Source organism: Sapajus apella, unplaced genomic scaffold, assembly GCF_009761245.1.
Source record: "Sapajus apella isolate SASKATOON/1434 unplaced genomic scaffold, GSC_monkey_1.0 scaffold41, whole genome shotgun sequence".
In the NCBI taxonomy this organism is placed as follows: Eukaryota; Metazoa; Chordata; class Mammalia; order Primates; family Cebidae; genus Sapajus; species Sapajus apella.
Window position 1 is genome coordinate 11,309,995 of NW_022436981.1, and position 17,854 is coordinate 11,327,848.

A 17,854-nucleotide genomic window follows, 5' to 3' on the forward strand; every position below is an offset into this window, starting at 1 on the left:
TATCTTACAAAGCTGTAGTAACCAAAACAACATGATCACAGCTTACTGCAGCCTCAAACTAACTATGAGACTCAAGTGATCCTTCGCCCTCAGCCTTCTGAGTAGCTGGACTACAGACACAGGCCACTTCACCAGGCTAATTTTTTGTTTTTTTTGTAGAGATGGGGGTCTCCCTATGTTGCCCAAGCTGGTCTTGAACTCCTGGCCTCAAGTGATCTCCCCACCCCATTCTGCCTCAGCCTCCCAAAGTGCTGGAATCATAGGTGTGAGTCACTCTGCCAGGCTGAGTTGCTTTATATCTTCAGTGACATTTGGGATTGCCTTTTTAAAAGAAATTTTAAGTCATTCTAGTGGTTAGGTGGTGGTATCTTACATTAAAATTCACATGCCCAAACCTCTGAATTCCCATTTTCACCCTATCTTATGAGCTACCACTTTGGACTTTTACTTAAAGAAAATTAATAATATCATGCTCAAAAAATAATGATAAAACAACAACAAACCACTAAGTATTTATCATTCTCCTAACTTTAGAGAGTAAGCTTCATGAGGCTAAGACCTATCTTGTTTTTTCTTACACATTTCTAGCATCTAGCACAATGTCTGGTGCAAGGTATGTACATTTATTAGTTATCTGTTGCAGTATAATAAATTACTTCAAATCTTAGCAGCTTAAAGCAACAAACATTTACTGTCTCACAGAGTTTCTAAGGGTCAAGAGTGGGGAGCAGCTTAGCTGAGTGGTCCTGGGTCAGAGGCTAGCATGAGGTTTTAGTCAAGCTATCAGCTGGTGCTGCAGTCACTTGAAGGCTTGACAAGGACTGGATAATTGGCTTTTAAGATGGCTCACTCACATGACTACTGGCAAGAATTGTCAGTCTCTTGCTAGTTGTTGTCAGCAGTCTGCAATTCTTTGCCATGTGGCTCTCTAGATTTGCTCAACATGGCAGCTGGCTTTCCCAAAGTGAGTGATCCGAGAGAGAGAAAGTTGGTTACACAGATCAACCAGGAGATGGTGGATGTTGCCCCCAACTTCCTGGAGGCTAGCTAATAAAGTGCATAATGAATATTTATTGATTAAAATAATGTGTGTCTGATACTCTACTAAGAACTTAACATATATTATTTCATTTAATCCAGACAACAATCCCACAAGCCATTATCCTCATTTGAGAGATGATAAAACTGAGGTTTATAAAAGTTAAGTAAACTGTCAATTTCTACAAAGCTAGTGGCATAACAAGAGTTCAAACACAAATCTCTTTACACCAAAGGCTGTGAAAACACGGCTCAAAGTATAAATGAATAAAATAATTACATTATTCTTAGAATAAATTGATTTAGGTGGTCTTTATAAACTTTGTTTAAATTGAGTCAAACTCATTTGTATGTGGTGGAGGAAACTAGATATTATATCAGGCAGGAAACCCTAAAATTCTTCAGGTGAATAACAAGTTAATTGCTTCCCTATTCTGTAGTTGACAAGTTGTTCCATTTTTTCTCTCTTACTACACTGTTTCAAATTCTTAGCAAATCCTTGGAAACAAGGGATGTCAAGAATTCTCCCACTGACTACCCATAGAATTAATTCAACAAAAACTGCTGGTCATTGACTGTGCATATGGCATTGTGGCAGTTTCCCAGACCTACAAAGCAAGTGAGACAGTACCTATTGCTTAAGAAGTCACAATCTCTTTTGGATTAAGGTGATACAAAAATAATAACACAGAGAAGCTGAAGCACCGTGGAGAGGCACACAAAAAATGCTTATTGAGGTTTGTATTTTTTTTGACAAAGTTTCGCTCTTGTCGCACAGGATGGAGTGCATTGGTGGGATCTTGGCTCGCTGCAACATCTGCCTCCTGGGTTCAAGCAATTTTCATGCCTCAGCTTTCCCAGTAGCTGGGATTACAGGCACCTGCCACCACGCCCAGCTAATTTACATATTTTTGGTAGAGACAGGGTTTCACCATGTTGGCCAGGCTGGTCTCAAACTCCTGACCTCAGGTGAGCCACTGGCCTCAGCCTCCCAAAGTGCTGGCTGGGATTGCATGCCTGAGCCACTACACCCGGCGGAGGTTTGAATTTTTTAAAGACTGGACACATCTTTAAAATATATTTGGTGTTCGTTAAAATAATCTAGTGTGATAATCTCTGGAAATCTACATTAGATTAAATGAAGGGAGCCAGCGTTAAAAAAGAAATTTTTTTTTTTTAAAGCAGTTGGGAAACTTGAAGACAGGAACTTGCTTACCTTTCCACACGTCTCTGTCAGGAACCATAGTTTTCTAGGAAGGGTGGCAGAAATGAGCATCATGTTTCTGAAATGTAAAAAGGCGGGTGGAGGTTCAAAGTCCAGGTAGCCCTCTGTGAGAATGCAGGAATCAAATCAGGACAAATAAAACAGAGGGTGAAGTGGATAGGGCAACAGGAGTTTAGGGATTGACAGGAATGAGAGTTAAGGTGATAACGCTGGGGTAGAAATGAAAAGTCAGACCCTTCCTTACTGACTGGGAAGAAAGGAGCCCTCCTAGTAGAATTGAAAAGACCAAGTGTCCTCTTCTCCATTTCACCGGGGAAACCCTCCTGTGCTCAGTTACAATGGGACAGGAGAGTCTGGAGCTAATAGAGAGTCTAATGCAAAAACTAGTTTTGGACCAAACTTTGCCTTGACTACTGAGCATGCTCAGCTTTGTCTTCTATAGAAAAGTGAACTCCGTGGCTCCAGATTTTAGCTGTTGCAGCTGGAAGGCGGGAGTGAGGGTGGGGGAGCCAGCGTGGCAGCGTGGCAGCGTGGCAGAGGCCACAGGTGGAACCTGAAGTTTGAGTACGCTTGAAACGGAAAGTGTGGGACGAAGGGGCGGCCAAGTGGGGAGTCAGAGGAGGCCCCGAGGAAATAATTCATCATTGTGATTGACCTTGACCTGAGCAACCCTTCGTGAAAGGAGAAAATTTGGTTATTGGGTGATGAGGGTTGTGTTGTAAACAGTTACAGGCGAAGTGGTCCGCGGGAAACGAATCGGCGCGAGGCAATGGTCGTGATAACCCAATAGCGAGCCTCTTGGGTCATCCGGGCTGGACGGGACAGGGGTTGCAGCAGAAAAGCAGGAGTTGTATGGAGGATGCTCACCTGACAGCCTCGATCTGCCCCTCTTTCCTCGCTCCTCCCTCCGCACCCCCGGGTAGTTGTCAGGGGCCGACGTCTGGGAAGAGCTGCATCCGGCTCAGAAGCTCGCATCTGCCGGCTTATTTCTGCAGCTGGGCTGCTGGCGGGGTGCATCCACATCTGTGAGAATCTCGCAGACTCTGAGACTCCTATGCCTTTGGTGTTACGGGGAGGATTTACTGTCTCTCACTGCATAAACCGTGACGACCGAAGGTGTGCTCCCAGGTTACAAAGCCTGCAGGCGGTGCCCAAGGACCAGAGGGCGCCGCAGGGGCCGGGCGCGGCCCGCTCACACTTCTGGGGCAGCCGTGAGCAGCGGGCACAGGGGCAGCCACGAAAGCAGCAGCGAGGGCGGCGCAAACACCTCAAAACTACACGGAATCCCGTAGCGCCTGGCGCCCACGGCGCGCAAGGTACGCTTCGGGGCGGTCCTGCCTGACCCCGGAAGAGAAAGTTGTTTTGGGGAAGGGGAGCAAGGAGGGGAGTGCGAGTTAAATAAAACTAAAAATCAAAAGTTGTTCTGCTCTGCTCAGGCCGCCTCTACTCCGCCTCGTCCTTGCCCCAAGCCCTTTCACAGCCTGCCTTCCTCAAAGGGCCCGAAGAGCCCCCGTCCCCACAGGAGTAAGCGGACCCCGGGCAGCCGGCCCGCAGGTCCCTCGACCCTCTCCGGATCGAGGTCGCCGGGAAAACCCGGAGAGGAGCATCCCTCGGGCCGGGAAACACCCTCGGCGCGCACCACTGGCGCGCATGCTCAGTTTGCGCGGCGGCTAGGAGTAGGAAGCTCCCCGCGGCGGCGCCGGCGGTGGCGGTGGCGGAGACTGGAGGGTGGGAGGGGACGCACTGGCTGGCGGGCGGGAGTGCTGGGACGGGGTAGGGGCTCCCGCCCGAGGTTCCTTGGAGCGCTTTCGACCGCGAAGCTCTGCGCGAGGTGAGAGCGAGCCAGGGAACCAACAACGAGCGCGGAGAGGACAGCGGGCTGAGCGGAGCCGCCGGGCAGAGCGGGCTTAGAGCCCGGGTTGCCGCCGCTCGGGACCCGGCTCGGCGGCGGCGGGGGCGGCGATGTTCCACTGCATCCCCCTGTGGCGGTGCAACCGTCATGTGGAGACCATCGACAAGCGCCACTGCTCGCTGGTCTACGTCCCCGAGGAGATCTACCGCTATGCCCGGAGCCTGGAGGAGCTGCTGCTGGACGCCAACCAGCTCCGCGAGCTGCCCGAGGTGAGTGAGGGTCCGGCCTCACCTGCGCGCTCTGCCGGCTCCTCTGCTGTCCCTTCCGCTCCCCGCCTCTCGTTGCCTCTTCCACCTCCGGGTCTGGCGGGAGGGAACCTTACTTGTTTTACGCATTCACCTGCTTCTTTCTCCCGGTGTCTCCTTTTTTTTTGAGACGGAGTCTCGCTCTGTCGCGCAGGCTGGAGTGTAGCGGCGCGATCTCGGCTCACTGCAGTCTCCGCAACTCGAGTTCAAGCGATTCTCCTGCCTCGGCCTCCTGAGTAGCTGGGATTACAAGCGCGCGCCACCATGCCCAGCTAATTTTTGTATTTTTAGTAGAGACGGAGTTTCACCATATTGGTCAGGCTGGTCTCGAACTCCTGACCTCGTGATCCGCCCGCCGCGGCCTCCCAAAGTGTTGGGATTATAGGCGTGAGCCACCGTGCCTGGCCTCCCCTAGTGTCTCTTTACCTGCATCCTTCCCCAGTAAAGTTATTTTTCATTTTATTCAAAGTGACCGGATATTTTTCCCGTAGTCACTAGAGCTCGTGCTGTTGGAGAAACGTTCTGGACTGTTAAGTAACTTAGATCCATGTCTAGGTACTGACACCTGCCACTTGTGCCCGGGCAGGTGAGAAGTCAGGCGACACGGGCTGTTTTCTGTTGGAGGCTACAAAGCACCGCATTCCACCCCACTCCACTCCCTAGGGCCCTACCAAGAGCCGGGCGCGTCTCTCCTTTGACCGAGGCTTGTCGAGGAGGACCTTGTGACCTGGGCAGCGCGCAAGCGGGCCGCACTATCTCGGCATCTTGGGAGGAATGTGCTCCAGGCTTTATCGCGGGTGGGCTTGGCCGGCCGGCCTGCCGTGGCTACGGGGTGGCCGCGGGATGGGGGCAGGGGAGAGCTGGGCCTGGAGCGCTGGGGGCAGGTGCCCAGACGCCAGCCGCCCGGGCCCTGCCTGCGTGGACCTGTTGCGTGGTGGGAGCCGCGGTGAACGTCAGCAGAGGCTCTGCCCGCGGGCCAGCCTTGCAGCCGCCTTTCCCGGAGCGGCCACAGTCGCCCTGCTTACTTCTGTCCTTGTAGTGATGCGTTATCTTTTCAGAGTCTTTTACCTAAAGTAACCACTACACTGCCGCCGAGAGTAGGGAGAGTCCTTTGAGCTTGCCTTGGGAACTTAGCTGGAGTAATTTTTCAGGGAAAAGGTATCCCAAACCCAGGTGTGTACAGGAAGTAAGTGTGTAATAATCCAAAGGTGTGCAGGAAGTAGGGAGACTGCTGGGGAGTCCGGGATCAGACCTGTTTAAGGCCTGAGCGTTGGACTCAAATATCTTGCTTGTCCTTTAGTTAACACAAGCCAAACCATTGTCACAGAAACACTAGTCAAGTGTTCTGGCTTGTCAGAATGACCTGATACGTTCTCCAACGCTGATGGAGCGTTTAAACAATCAGTACTGTGTGTTTTTCCTCAATATTTTAAGTGGTGTTCTTCTTGGATTAACTTCCTTGGTTCATGTGGAATTGATTGGATGTTTGCTCTGTGTAATCATAGAGATTATCCTCACTGGAACCTTTGTAAAGCCCCCCAAGCTTTATTTAGCTTAGAAGCAGCAAAGCTATCCAGTTCCCTCAGGCTTTTATTATTTTGAAGGCATTTTCAAGCACATGCTTTTTTTCTGGCCTTTCATGTCCTTAAAGATTTCACTTAACAGTCATCAGCTCATTCACTGCTTTAAGTTGTATAATTTTAGGCAGTGATATCACCAGAAATATAGAATATGTAATTTAATTTTCAGGGCTTCAGAATGACGTTATTAAAGATTGAGTGAAAAGTTATTCAGTAGAAATGATTCATTGCTCTTTGTGGTATTTGTTTGTTTGTTTGTTTTCTTTTGTAGAACTGGAAGATTTCCTTTGACTGGATTGGCTTTTCACTCCCTTCTGCAGGGTTTCTGGGTTTTCCTGTAATGTTGGAGAATTCAGTTTGGCATGGGAAATTACATAATTTCCCATGCCAAGCCAAAATGTCAGGTATTTCTGTGATCCTAAATGGAAACTTGTCAGAAGCTCAAAATATAGTCTGTGGCACTCTGTAAATATGGTAAATAAACAAGCTTTCCAAAGGTTACAAGTGATCTTGCTAATGGATTATTATTGCCCTAACAGCTCTTAAATTAGTATTAAAGTTTTTAGGTTGTGTAAAATCTATTTCTCCCTGACTTATTGTGTGTCTTGGTGCCTGGGTGTGTACATGACACACATGAGAACCACCTTGAAAACAAATGTATCTGTTCCATCCAGTCTTTCCTTGGGCTATCTGTTGTCTCACCTCTCAGATCTGTATAACTTATTACCACTGCTCTCTGCTTCTCCTGCCCCAAACCCCTGTCTCCTTATGTGCCACATCAAAGCAGGTCTCTTTTGTTGATAAGCCTCAAAGGTCCTTATTTTGGTGGCCATACCAGCTGTATGTTCTCTCTATAATTTGTTTGGAAGCGCAGCTTAAAGGGGAAGCTCGTACCCATTACCCAGACAGCAAAGATACGCACTCTCTCCAGGCTTTCATGTAATTAACAGCCACCTTCTTTCCACTGAAAGGCCTGCAACCTCTGGTTTGAGCCAATATCCTCATTTCACAAATTGAGATTCAGAATTGAGGTGACTTTCTCAGGGTTATCCAGCAAGTTAGATGCAGTTGTTGGTGGGTCCTGTTCATCCAGATGTTCTTTGGACACCTAGCAGGAATCTTCTGTCTTGCTTCTCATACCCATCAAACCTTAATTTATTTAGTCACTCCTATTTTTTCTTTTTTTGAGATGGAGTCTCGCTCTTGTTGCCCAGCCTAGAGTACAGTGGCACGATCTCAACTCACTGCAACGTCCGCCTCCCAGGTTCAGGCGATTCTCCTGCCTCAGCCTCCTGAGTGGCTGGGATTACAGGCATGTGCCACCATGCCTGGCTAATTCTGTATTTTTTAGTAGAGATGGGGTTTTTCCATGTTGGTCAGGGTGGTCTTGAACTCCTGACCTAAGGTGATCTGCCCATCTCAGCCTTCCAAAGTGCTGGAATTATAGGCATGAGCTGCCACGCCCAGCCTAGTCTCTCCTATTTTACTCATGTCATTATAACTTGGCTTTAGCCAAGCATTTGTTGAGCCTCCATTATTTGCAAGTTACTGGGAATATAGAGATTAAAGGAGGCATGATTCACAGCTTTGTGAAGAAGCAGATGATTTTAATCCAGATGTGGTTAGTGTGGGGTGGAAAGGACACCACGGTTAAACTACTCCTAAGTTGTGGACTTGATGGCTACTTTCCTAGTCTTTTAACCTTTTGCATCAGAACCCTCATCTTCAGCGTGGTTCCAGTTGGGTGATACCCCGTCCCTTTTGCATCCACCTACTCCTCCTCCACTACCCAGAGTTTTATCCTTTTTGGCTCTGTGCTAACACAGGTAGCCTCACTGTAACCTTCTTGAGATGTCTGTGTGTTATTGCTTACCTTTGTTGAGCACAGAATCTCAGCCTTGTCGCAGCCAGTAGGTGCCAATAAACAGTTATTTATGTTGCTCAATAAACCATTATTTATCTGTTGAATAAATGTTGCTGAACCTTATAAAAATCTTCCTCCCTGTGCTCCTTTCTCTTCCCTTAAGCATATCACTGCTCCAGCATCTATCCTTTTCTAATATAGTCAGAATTTTCAAATTAGAAGCAACTTCAGAAGAAAAGCTCATTCACAGGGGCACACTTTTGTCTTACCTGCCCTGCAGGAACCTTGGCTTCCCCTCTGTACTTCCTCAGCCTTTCACATGCCATTGATTTTTCTCCTCAGTGGGCACCAATTCTCAGATGCCTTCAAATATGTGTGTTTTCCTGTAATCTCCAGCACCAATATAGTGCTTCATGTAGTAGCAGGCAGTACGTATTTTGAATGAATATACTGAAGGCTTCGTAGCTTTGAAAAATTGAGTTTTACCTTGCCATCTCTTCTTAGAGTTCAGTTGATCTTTTGTTGATTGACAGATGGCATTATCTCAAATACCTGCCCCCCTACATCATTCTTTCTCATGTTCTGCTTTACTTTTTCCTGTCCTTTAGAGCACATATCATCACCTAACTCCAGACCATATACTTGCCTTCTTTTTCTTTGTCTCTCTACCTGACTAAAACATTAGCTCCATGAGGGCAGAGATCTTCATGAATGGACACATAGTGGGCACAAAGATGCATGAATGAGTCCTAAGATGGGTAGGTGGCCCATGTTTCTTAGCCATCATAATTTCCCTTCCTATGGTCAGACTTTTGTGCATCAATCTATTGAAACTATTGTTGACACAAGGTCTTCTTTCAGAATCCAGTGTCCTTGTCTTGCCAGTTTTTGTTTTCTATGTCTTCTGTACTGGACACCTCTGATTGCTTTATCTTTGAAAGAATCTTCATGCACTATAAACATATTTTCTATGAATATGACTTCAAGTTTAATATCTCCAGCTGTGATCTGTTAAGGGAATATCCATCTCCACTGGTGGTAAAGTCCCTTTTGCCTTAAACCAACTATGTTTCAATTTAGGTGTCATATTCCAAACTGACTGCTCTTCCCAGAAGTTCCATTTCTAGGGAGCAGGGCAGCCATTCTTTCCCTCTCAAAGGTCCAAAGACTTACCTCAGATCCTTCCTTCTCCTCTCCATTTTGTTGCCAAGTCCTGCCATTTCTTTTTTCACAATGCCATCTTTTCTCTCTTACCCCCTCACTCCCATCTGGTTGGTTTCATCTGGATTTATATTGTCCATTGTTGGTTGTCTTCTGCCGAGGCTCTTTAGGGCTTGTCTTGAAAGGTCAGAGAGCAGAGGTGCTGGATTCAGATAGTTCAAAATGCTGCCCCATCACTTGGAGACTCTCTTCAAGCCTCTGTTTCCTCAGATGTTAGAGTAGTACCTATCTTATAGGGTTATAGTTATTAAAGAATATGTGTAAAGCACTTAAAGTGTCAGCACAGAGTTAGACCTGAGATGTCTTAACATCTTTCTGGATACCGTTACAAAATCTGTTTATTTTAAAATAATGCCTCTCCCTCCCTTCCGTCCTTCCTTCCTTCCTCTCTCTTTTTCTCTACTTTTCTTTCTTCTTTTTTTTTTTTTTGAGACAGAGTCTCCCTGTTTTCCAGGCTTGAGTGCAGTGGTACCATCTCGGCTCACTGCAACATCTACCTCCTGGGTTCAAGAAATGCTCCTGCCTTAGCCGCTTGAATAGCTGGGATTACAGGCGCCTACCACCATGCCCAGCTAATGTTTGTATTTTTAGTAGAGACGGGGTTTTACTGTGTTGGCCAGGCTGGTCTCGAACTCCTGACCTCAAGTGATCCACCCACCTTGGTCTCCTTAAATTGTGGGATTACAGGCAAGACCCATCATGCCTGGCTAAAATACTGTTTCTTAAACTGGAGTTTGAAGACATTTTTCCAGGAGTTTGTAAGTTATTTTTTAAAACCAGAATTATATTTTTAATGTTCTTTTCAATAATACTTTTTTTAAAAAATCACAGATTTTGTGACATCTTGATGACCTTATAAATGAGCAGTGCCCAAAGACTTTATTGACTGTGTTTGAGCAACTCTTTAATTATCTCTAGCTAATGGGGGAAGAACAGATGTGAACTTATTACAGAAATGATTAGTTGGTGTCAGAAGATGGCTGAAGTTTATATGAACAAAGGTTTTCGTGGCAATTTGTTAGACAAAAGTGTTGGGCAGCTGAAGGGGTCTCAATCCACAGTGGTGTCAGCAAGCAGAATGTGAATTCAGGCTACCTGCTCCATGTTACTGTTATATTTAATACATTGCACACAGCCATACAGTATCTGCAAAATTGCATCATTGTTATCTGTCATGTTAAATTAATGTTGAGCTTTCTTTTGTGTGTTTTTATCCAATTTAAAAAGTGTTTACCTTACAATTTTGTGAGAGCTAAAGCATAGAAAAGACATAACCTAGTTTTATGTTTGGACATACTTCAATAACATTGTAATAAATGTAATTTAAGTCAATGCTTAGGAGAAGGGGCATCCAAAGGAATATTTCCCCCTTTATAGTGCTGATCTATACATTTCTCAAGTTAGGGAAACACTTCTCATTTCTCAGTTACCCTGTGACTATCACACAGTTTAGCATTTAATTGTTTTCTGTGTTAGTCCCCCAGCCCTCACCCCATACCTCTCCTCACCTCTGATACTTAAATGTGAGAAAACTGAGACCTAGGGAAGTTGTCGTTTGTCTAAGGTTAGTGGAGATTAGAGTCTCTGGTTAAGAAACTTTTAGTGAGTATCTGTGACATATTAATAATAATTATAATGGGTTAGTAGAGATTAGAGTCTTTTCAATTAAGAAACATTTGAGAGTTTCTGTGATGTATTAATAATAATTATAACTGTCACTGCTTATGAGAGTTAACTGAGTTTTAAGCATTGTATGAAGTGCTCTACATAAATAATTTCTTTCAAATGAAATAACAGCTCACTGTAGCCGTTATGATTTCAGCTTGGCAAATGCAGAAACTGAGTCTTAAAAAACTTATTTAAAGGGCTTAAGAAACTTGGTCAAGTTTAGTTGTGGAGCAAGCATGAAACTCCTGCCACATGTGTGCATTTACACTGTACTGCCTGCCTGGGAGCAAGGAGGCATGATGGTGTGAAGAGCCTCTGCAGAATGCCATGGCAGCTAAGGAGATGAACTCTGTCTTGTAGGCAGAGGAGCCTCAGGGAAGGTGTCTAAGCAGAGGTAAAGTATGGTAAGGTCTTTGTTTTTAGAAAGATCATTTTGGGGCAGAGGAGAGAATAGAGTCAGGGAGACCAGTCAGGGGCCTGTTGTAGTGGTGTAGGCCGGAGGAGAAGAGGGAGTACCTGTGGGATACTCTGGGAGATGACGTGATTAAAGTTTTCACCGCTGGGAGCCTCTCCCTTCTCATCTGGTGCCCTTTCTGCTCTGCCACCTTGTGTTGTGCTGAGCTATCCAAAGCGCTGTGCTTCACAAATTTGTGGGACGCCAAATACAAAGCATTGTCCTCCTTTCTGTAGACATACTTTCATTGATTGTGGCATGCCCTTGTGTTCAACTTTTAAGATGCTCACTAAAACCTGGCAAGTTTTCTATGTAGGCATTGGCTTGGGAGGAAGTTGGACAACCAGATGTATTATGGGTGGGAAGAGTTTGCTTATTTTTGGTTTTGTCTAGATGAATGTGATCATTAAATTTATAAAAATGTACCAGCAGCGACCCTGGTAACCCTGTGGGTTCTAGTTTTCTGAGTAATGTGAATTCATACTTACGTCTGTTCTATACTGTGAATTTTAGTTTCATCATCCTGTGCTGAAGTAGAGGATGCTTTCAAAGACCAAATACTTGGAGAATATTTATTATTCTAGAGTAACTTAAAACTCATTGCCTGTGTGTCTTTTTAAAAAGTAGCTCAAGTCTTGGAGAAAAACAAACCATTTGCGTAATGAAACTTTGTGAGAGTTGACAAAAGATTGAGTCATGCTTTCAGTGTAGTAAAACAGCAAAATGAGCCTGCTTCCACAACCCGCAATTCCCTTTTCCTGGGGTTCCCAGCAGAAAGGGAGCACTTTGACTCTACCTCACAGGCTTCCAGTACATTTACCCCTTTGCCAGAATTTTGCATCTTCTGTACTGTAACAAGTAGGTACTTGGGATTTTCTTAAAATGGACCCTTTACCACAGACTTGAGATTTTAGGGGTAAGCCATTACTGAGATTTACACAAGAGTATCAGAAATAGCAGTGTAAACATTTCTTTGCGATGATGACAGATCCCAAACACGGTCTTGCTCTGCCATGGAATGAGGTGTTTTGTTCTTTTTGGGTGAGGATCCAGTAAATGCTGCAGGCTTCTTACTGTGCTTACTGAAGTCTAGAGCAAGTTCACCTATTTTAGGACTCTACCCGGAACACAGGGCTAGAAATGTCTGGCCTCTACTTCATAAGATAGTTATGAGGGGTGATGAGACCATGGGCCAGAGCTTTATAAATGCATAGGAGAAACTTCTGGATGTCCATTAACTTTCTCTTGGGTATAATTTGGTGGACAGGAATGGTAATTTACTATTACATGTGGTATTTTAGAAGATCTAATAGAGAGAGAGAGAGAGAGCGAGAGAGAGCGAGCATATAGTGTAAAATACCTTGGACTCCTAAAATAAGATGTAATATTTAAAATTTTTCCCTCATTATTTTGTTCTAGACTATAATGTTTAGATTTTAGGGAAGTTGACTCAGTTGGAAGGTTTTGGTGTTTTTGTTTCTAAAAACCCCACGGAATGGATTTGCCATGTGGTGGCGGTGGAAGGAGGTGTTACACCTAATTACAGCATGTTCTAGAATGATTCCTTGATTGTGTGGCTGGATTGAGAGGACTCTGTCCATCTGGCCACCCTAGTCACCTCTCTTTCCGCAGTCCACCCCCACTTTTGGGAAGGGATAATCAGGAGGGCTCTCCACTGGCTTGTGGTGGGAACCAGGCGCCTGAATCAAATGAGCAGTTGTGAGGGCCAGAAAGTGGCTTCAAACCTCTCAGGATGTGATACGGGCTTTGACTGCTTGACTTGAACTGGAAGTTGTTGGATAAATGCCTCTGAGGCCCATGCTATTAGTGCAAATGGCCTTGGGCTATGGTGTTGTCTTATATTTATCCTATTTTAAAAGTGGTATGTTTTGGATGCTTAAAATAATTCAAAGAACGAAAAAGAAAGAAGACTCACATGATTTCCTTGAATCGATACTATCCCTTAACAATTTGATTATATTAAGATTTTAATTTTATTTTTGATTGACAAATAATTGCATACATATATGTGGTACAATGTAATGTTTTGATACATGTATACATTGTGGAATGATTAAATCAGTCTACTTAACATACCCATCACCTCACATATTTATTATTTGTGGTGAAGACATTTAAAATTCCCTTTGTTTTTAGGATGTATTCTTATGAATTTTTTGCCTTGTCATACATCGCCATATATTTGTTGTTATTAAAACAAAAATAAGATTCCCATTATATAAATTGCTTTGCTGCTTGTTCTTTTTACTTAACACCATACCTTGGACATCTTCCATATCCATATATATAGAAGGATTATAGCATTGCTATGAGTGCTGTAGTATTCTATTGTATTGGATATACCACCATTACTTATTTTTTAACCATTCTCCTGCTACTGAATATTTAAATAGTTTCTAATTCTTTGCAATTATGAGCCATGCTGTATTAAAAGTTCTTGTATATATTACTTTGTATACCTGTGCAAATGTTTCTTTAAGATAAATTTCAAGAAGCATAATTGCTGGACCAAAGGATATGTACTTTACAAAATATTGCTAGATTTTCAGTTTTTTAGTCAGCGTTGGATGGAGGCCTAGACATTGTACAAATCTAATCATTTGTCATTTTCATCTAAAAAGCTAAAGTCTAGAGAGGTAAAGGCATGTATTAAAGGGGAATGAAGATATGGACTGCACATTCCTGATTCTTGACATCCAAGTCCTGTGATCCTTGTAAGAGCTTGAAAAATAGGCCTAGAGGCTATCTTTTTTTTTTTTTTTTTAAATCTCTGTGTCCATTATCCCTGACTGCAGTTCTTTTCCATAGGCCTAGAAAAGGCCTCGGGTAGGCTTTAGTCAGTTGAGCAGGTATTTGTGCCAGATCTTTGGAAGGCTAACATCTAATTCTTGCCACATGAACGTGCATGCCAAGAGTTGCTGTGGGCCCTTGTCAGAGGCTTGTTGCATTTCACTTGTTAGGAAAGCAGGATCCGGCTTTCACTGCTGCTGGGCTTAGACAGGCTGGGGAGGGAGGAAGGCATTGCAGACAGGGAGCTTTTGTGAGGTGACATATGCTGTGTTTGAAGCATGGATTCTTACTCTGGGTTGACTTGGTTGTCTTTCTGGAGTAAGAGCGCAGGGTGGTGTGCAGGATGTTTGGGGACAAAAAGCTTGGGCATTAACTTGTGATGACTGCATGGATCAGCACCCCAACCTCAGTATCTTCTACTGAAGTCTCCATTCAGGCCAGATCCCCTTATTTGAAGATAGAAGTATTCATAGTTGTTAGGAGATTGTCCTCTTCATTGCGACACCTTGGATGGGTGACTTGTCTTTCGTTGTACTTCAGTTTACTCATCTGTAAAAAGAAAGTAATAATAGTACCTACCTCATGAAATTGTATGAAAATTAAATGTGTTCATCTGTAGACACTGCTGAGAACAGTATCTGGGAGATAGAAAGTACCCAGTACAGTTTGATAATTGTTGTCAAAACTGTCTACTGACTTTTGTGGGAGAGGCCAACACTTCATCTGTGCTTCTTTCAAATCCTTTCTCAATACTCGGTCAGAGTGATCTTTCTAAGACATGAATGCGACAGAGATTGCCTGCTCTGGTGGCTTCCCCGCACCTGCAGGATATGGTCTGGCAGCATTCTGCCCTCTGCCTACCCCTGCCACCTCACCTTCCCTCAGCCTTGTGTTTCAGCCCGTTAGCTGCCCTTAGTTGCTGACGTATTGTTTCATGCTTCTTAGTCTTTGTTTTTTGTTGTTCTGCCTTCGGTGAAGTACTCTTCCCACTTCTTTTCCTGTCTTGCTGCTTCTCATCCAATTGGACAGAGCTCAGGAGCTAACATTCCTCCAGGAAGCCCTCCCATCTCCTCCGCAGTCACTGGGGACACCTCTGACTTGATTGCTGCATCTTTGTAATCATCTCTGCCCCTCATCAAAGTGAGTTTCTTAAAGCCATGCATCTTTGCATTCCTGCTGTTTAATAGGGTAGTTGGTGCAGAGCAGACATTGAATACATATTTGAAGGGCCTTTTGGGAGAAGTTTTCAGCCCTTTTGGGGAGAGTGGATTTAGTAATGGCTTTGAGCCAGACCTGTGAGGGAGAGCTTGAAGATGACCCCATGGAGAGCCAGGCTGTCTGTATTCCTTGTGGTTATGGGTGGCAACATGATGGAGCGAAAACGGCACTGGCCTGGGTATCAGCCCTGGGTTCTTGTCCTGGCCCCGTCCAACACTAGCATTGTGACCTAGGGCGGATCACGTACTCTCTTGAGCCTCAGTTTCCTTATCTGAGTGGTGTCAACAAGGTCCCTCTGTGTGTTGACCTTCTCTGATGCTAATTTTATGACTTGATGTCCTAGTGTGAACCTTTGATGAGTGTTGCTACAGTTGTGCACATACTCTGTGAGGTTGCTTCGTGAGGTTTAGTAGAACCACAAATCTAGGCTTAATCATTATAATCAAGGATTTGATAATAAGGAAAAGCTGTTCCAAACACTTACCCTCCTGTGGTCAGTTGTTGATTCCCAGAACCAATTAAGGAAAAAAGATCAGCAGATTTTCTTTGGTTAAAACACTCACACTCCCTCACCCCCAACAACCTTTGAACACTGAAATGTTTCTCCTTTGTCAGATGCATTTTCCCAGGTTTTCAAAATGAGGCAAAATGGGTGAATTTGGCTGGGATCTTTTTTGTGTCCTTATTAAATGAAATCAAGCAATTCAGAGGGGGTTGTTTGAAACTTCCCTTTGTGTTGATTTGAGTAGCTGGGAGATTATATTTTGGGAAACTTAGTTTGGGGACTGACCATTAGAAATATCTGTGGGTCACTGTCAGATTGAGGTGGCTTTGCAAGTATGTTAGGATCAAAGGCTATAGTTTTCCAGTCTCCTGCTGAATAGCTGGTTTATCTAGTGGGATGTTGGCATCAGGCCTCAGAGGCATCTTGGTTCAGCAATGGGGAGTAGAGATGGGTTTCTGCTGGATTCTGACAGACGCTCCCTCCTCCTTCCCTCATTTACTGAGTGCTGGCTGCGCTTCAGGCATTGCTCTATCTAGGAAGCCAAAGAAATCTCTGTCCTTATGGAGCTTCCATTCTAGGTAAGGATGGAAAGCAAATAAGAAAATATGAATTTCAGGTAGTTACAAAAGCTATAAAGAAAACAAAACGGGAATGCTGTAGAGAGTGTTGCAAATGGAGATTTCTATTTAAGGTCTCTCTAAGGAAGTGACATTTGCACCAGCGGAGTAGGGCAGCCATGTCAATATGGAGAGCTTCCTGCAAAGTCTTGGGGATGAGCTTAGTGAGTTTATGGGCAGAAAGAAGGCTAGTGTGGCTGGAGCCTGTGGCATGGGCAGTAGGAAATCCAGGTGAGGATGTTGGCAGGGCCTGGAGAGTCTGGTGAGGAGATTGGATGGGTTTTTTATCAGTTGAAGTGTGGCAGATCATAGGCCTGTAAGATACCTGATTTATGTTAGAGAGTTCACCCTACCTGCTGATTGGAGATTAGACTGTAGGGAGGAAGAGAAGAAGCAGGGAGGCTGGGAGAGGGGGCTTTTATTGAAAGGTTTTAGTGAAGGTGCTGCTGCTGACTTGGACTAAGGTGGCAGCAGTAAATAGTGAGATGGCTTGGGGGCAAAGTGGACAATACCTGCAGGATGTAGATTTTTGGTTTTATGGATGGGGAGGGGGTGGCAGAATTATTTGTTGATGTAGGGAGGACTGGAAAAGAGAACTGCAGTATAGGAACTGTAAGGTACTCGAGTCATGGCATAAGTTTTTATGAGACCTAGATTTTAGGGGGTAATTGATAATTATAATAATGATAGTCAACATTTTATGAGCGATGTGCCTCAGTCTGCTGTAAGCACTTCCTATGATTAACCCATTTAATCCTTACAACCATAGCTATATTTCACATAAACGGGTTTATTTTACAGATGAGGCTACTGGAACACAGAGAGGGTAAAAAACTTGCAAAGACCACGCAGCTGCTAAGTAGCAGAGTAGTAAAGCTGTGATTTGAGGTGATGCAGTCTAGCTCCAGAGCCAGTGTTCTTATCACTGGACCTTCCTGCCTCAAGGTCAGTCCTGGGGAGACAGTGTTATCTGCACCAGAAGCCACCTGATGAGCCATGAGTTGCATCTGTTCTGTGAAGGGGAACAGAGGGACACCCATGACCCCTGCACTCAAGCCTGAGTGACAGAGTGAGACCCTGTCTCAAAAACAAATAAATGCAAATAAAAGAAAAAGCACTGGGCTGAAATATCATTTAAAGAATGGGGTCACTAAATATTAATGAGCACATTCAAGCATGATCTTTCAAGGATTAGCGACACTCATTCTTTGGTGCTGGATTTCTTCCTTTCAGGACGGAACTTACAGTTCAATCTTTATATAAATACTTAAAGTCAAAGCACATCCGCCTGGAAAAACAATAGGAAGCTCACTGAACAGCAGTGAGCATTTGTTATCTCATAGCAGCACTCCCATTATAAGTCTGCTCATAATTATTCCGCTGTTAACACTGTTTGTTCCAGTTCTCAAAGTTTATTAAGTGATTAGCTTACCAGGAAATTATTAGTCTTGACTGTAAAGGTCAGTAGCATAAAGAGGTTCTAACGTGCTTTCTGG

The 17,854-nt window shown here is 44.4% G+C and overlaps 1 protein-coding gene and 1 long non-coding RNA gene across 5 annotated transcripts in view; one reads left to right on the plus strand and one right to left on the minus strand.

The window, feature by feature from the left end:
• Positions 1 to 3,256, minus strand: part of LOC116565847 — a 72,602-nt gene extending 69,346 nt beyond the window's left edge. For 2 of the 3 annotated variants that reach the window (XR_004275619.1, XR_004275618.1), the window contains exons 1-2: positions 3,131 to 3,256; positions 2,255 to 2,321 (exon numbers count right to left, since the gene is read on the minus strand). This is a non-coding gene — a long non-coding RNA (uncharacterized LOC116565847). Of the gene's footprint in view, positions 1 to 332; positions 1,048 to 2,254; positions 2,322 to 3,130 lie in introns of those variants that run through there. The other variant, XR_004275617.1, reaches the window with a different exon arrangement.
• Positions 3,257 to 3,942: 686 nt separating this feature from the next.
• Positions 3,943 to 17,854, plus strand: part of LRRC1 (leucine rich repeat containing 1) — a 135,385-nt gene continuing 121,473 nt past the window's right edge. The window contains exon 1 of one of the 2 annotated variants that reach the window (XM_032299715.1): positions 3,943 to 4,384. In XM_032299715.1, the coding sequence (XP_032155606.1) occupies positions 4,226 to 4,384 (159 nt within the window). In that variant the 5' untranslated portion in view covers positions 3,943 to 4,225. The remainder of the gene's footprint in view (positions 4,385 to 17,854) is intronic. The other variant, XM_032299713.1, reaches the window with a different exon arrangement.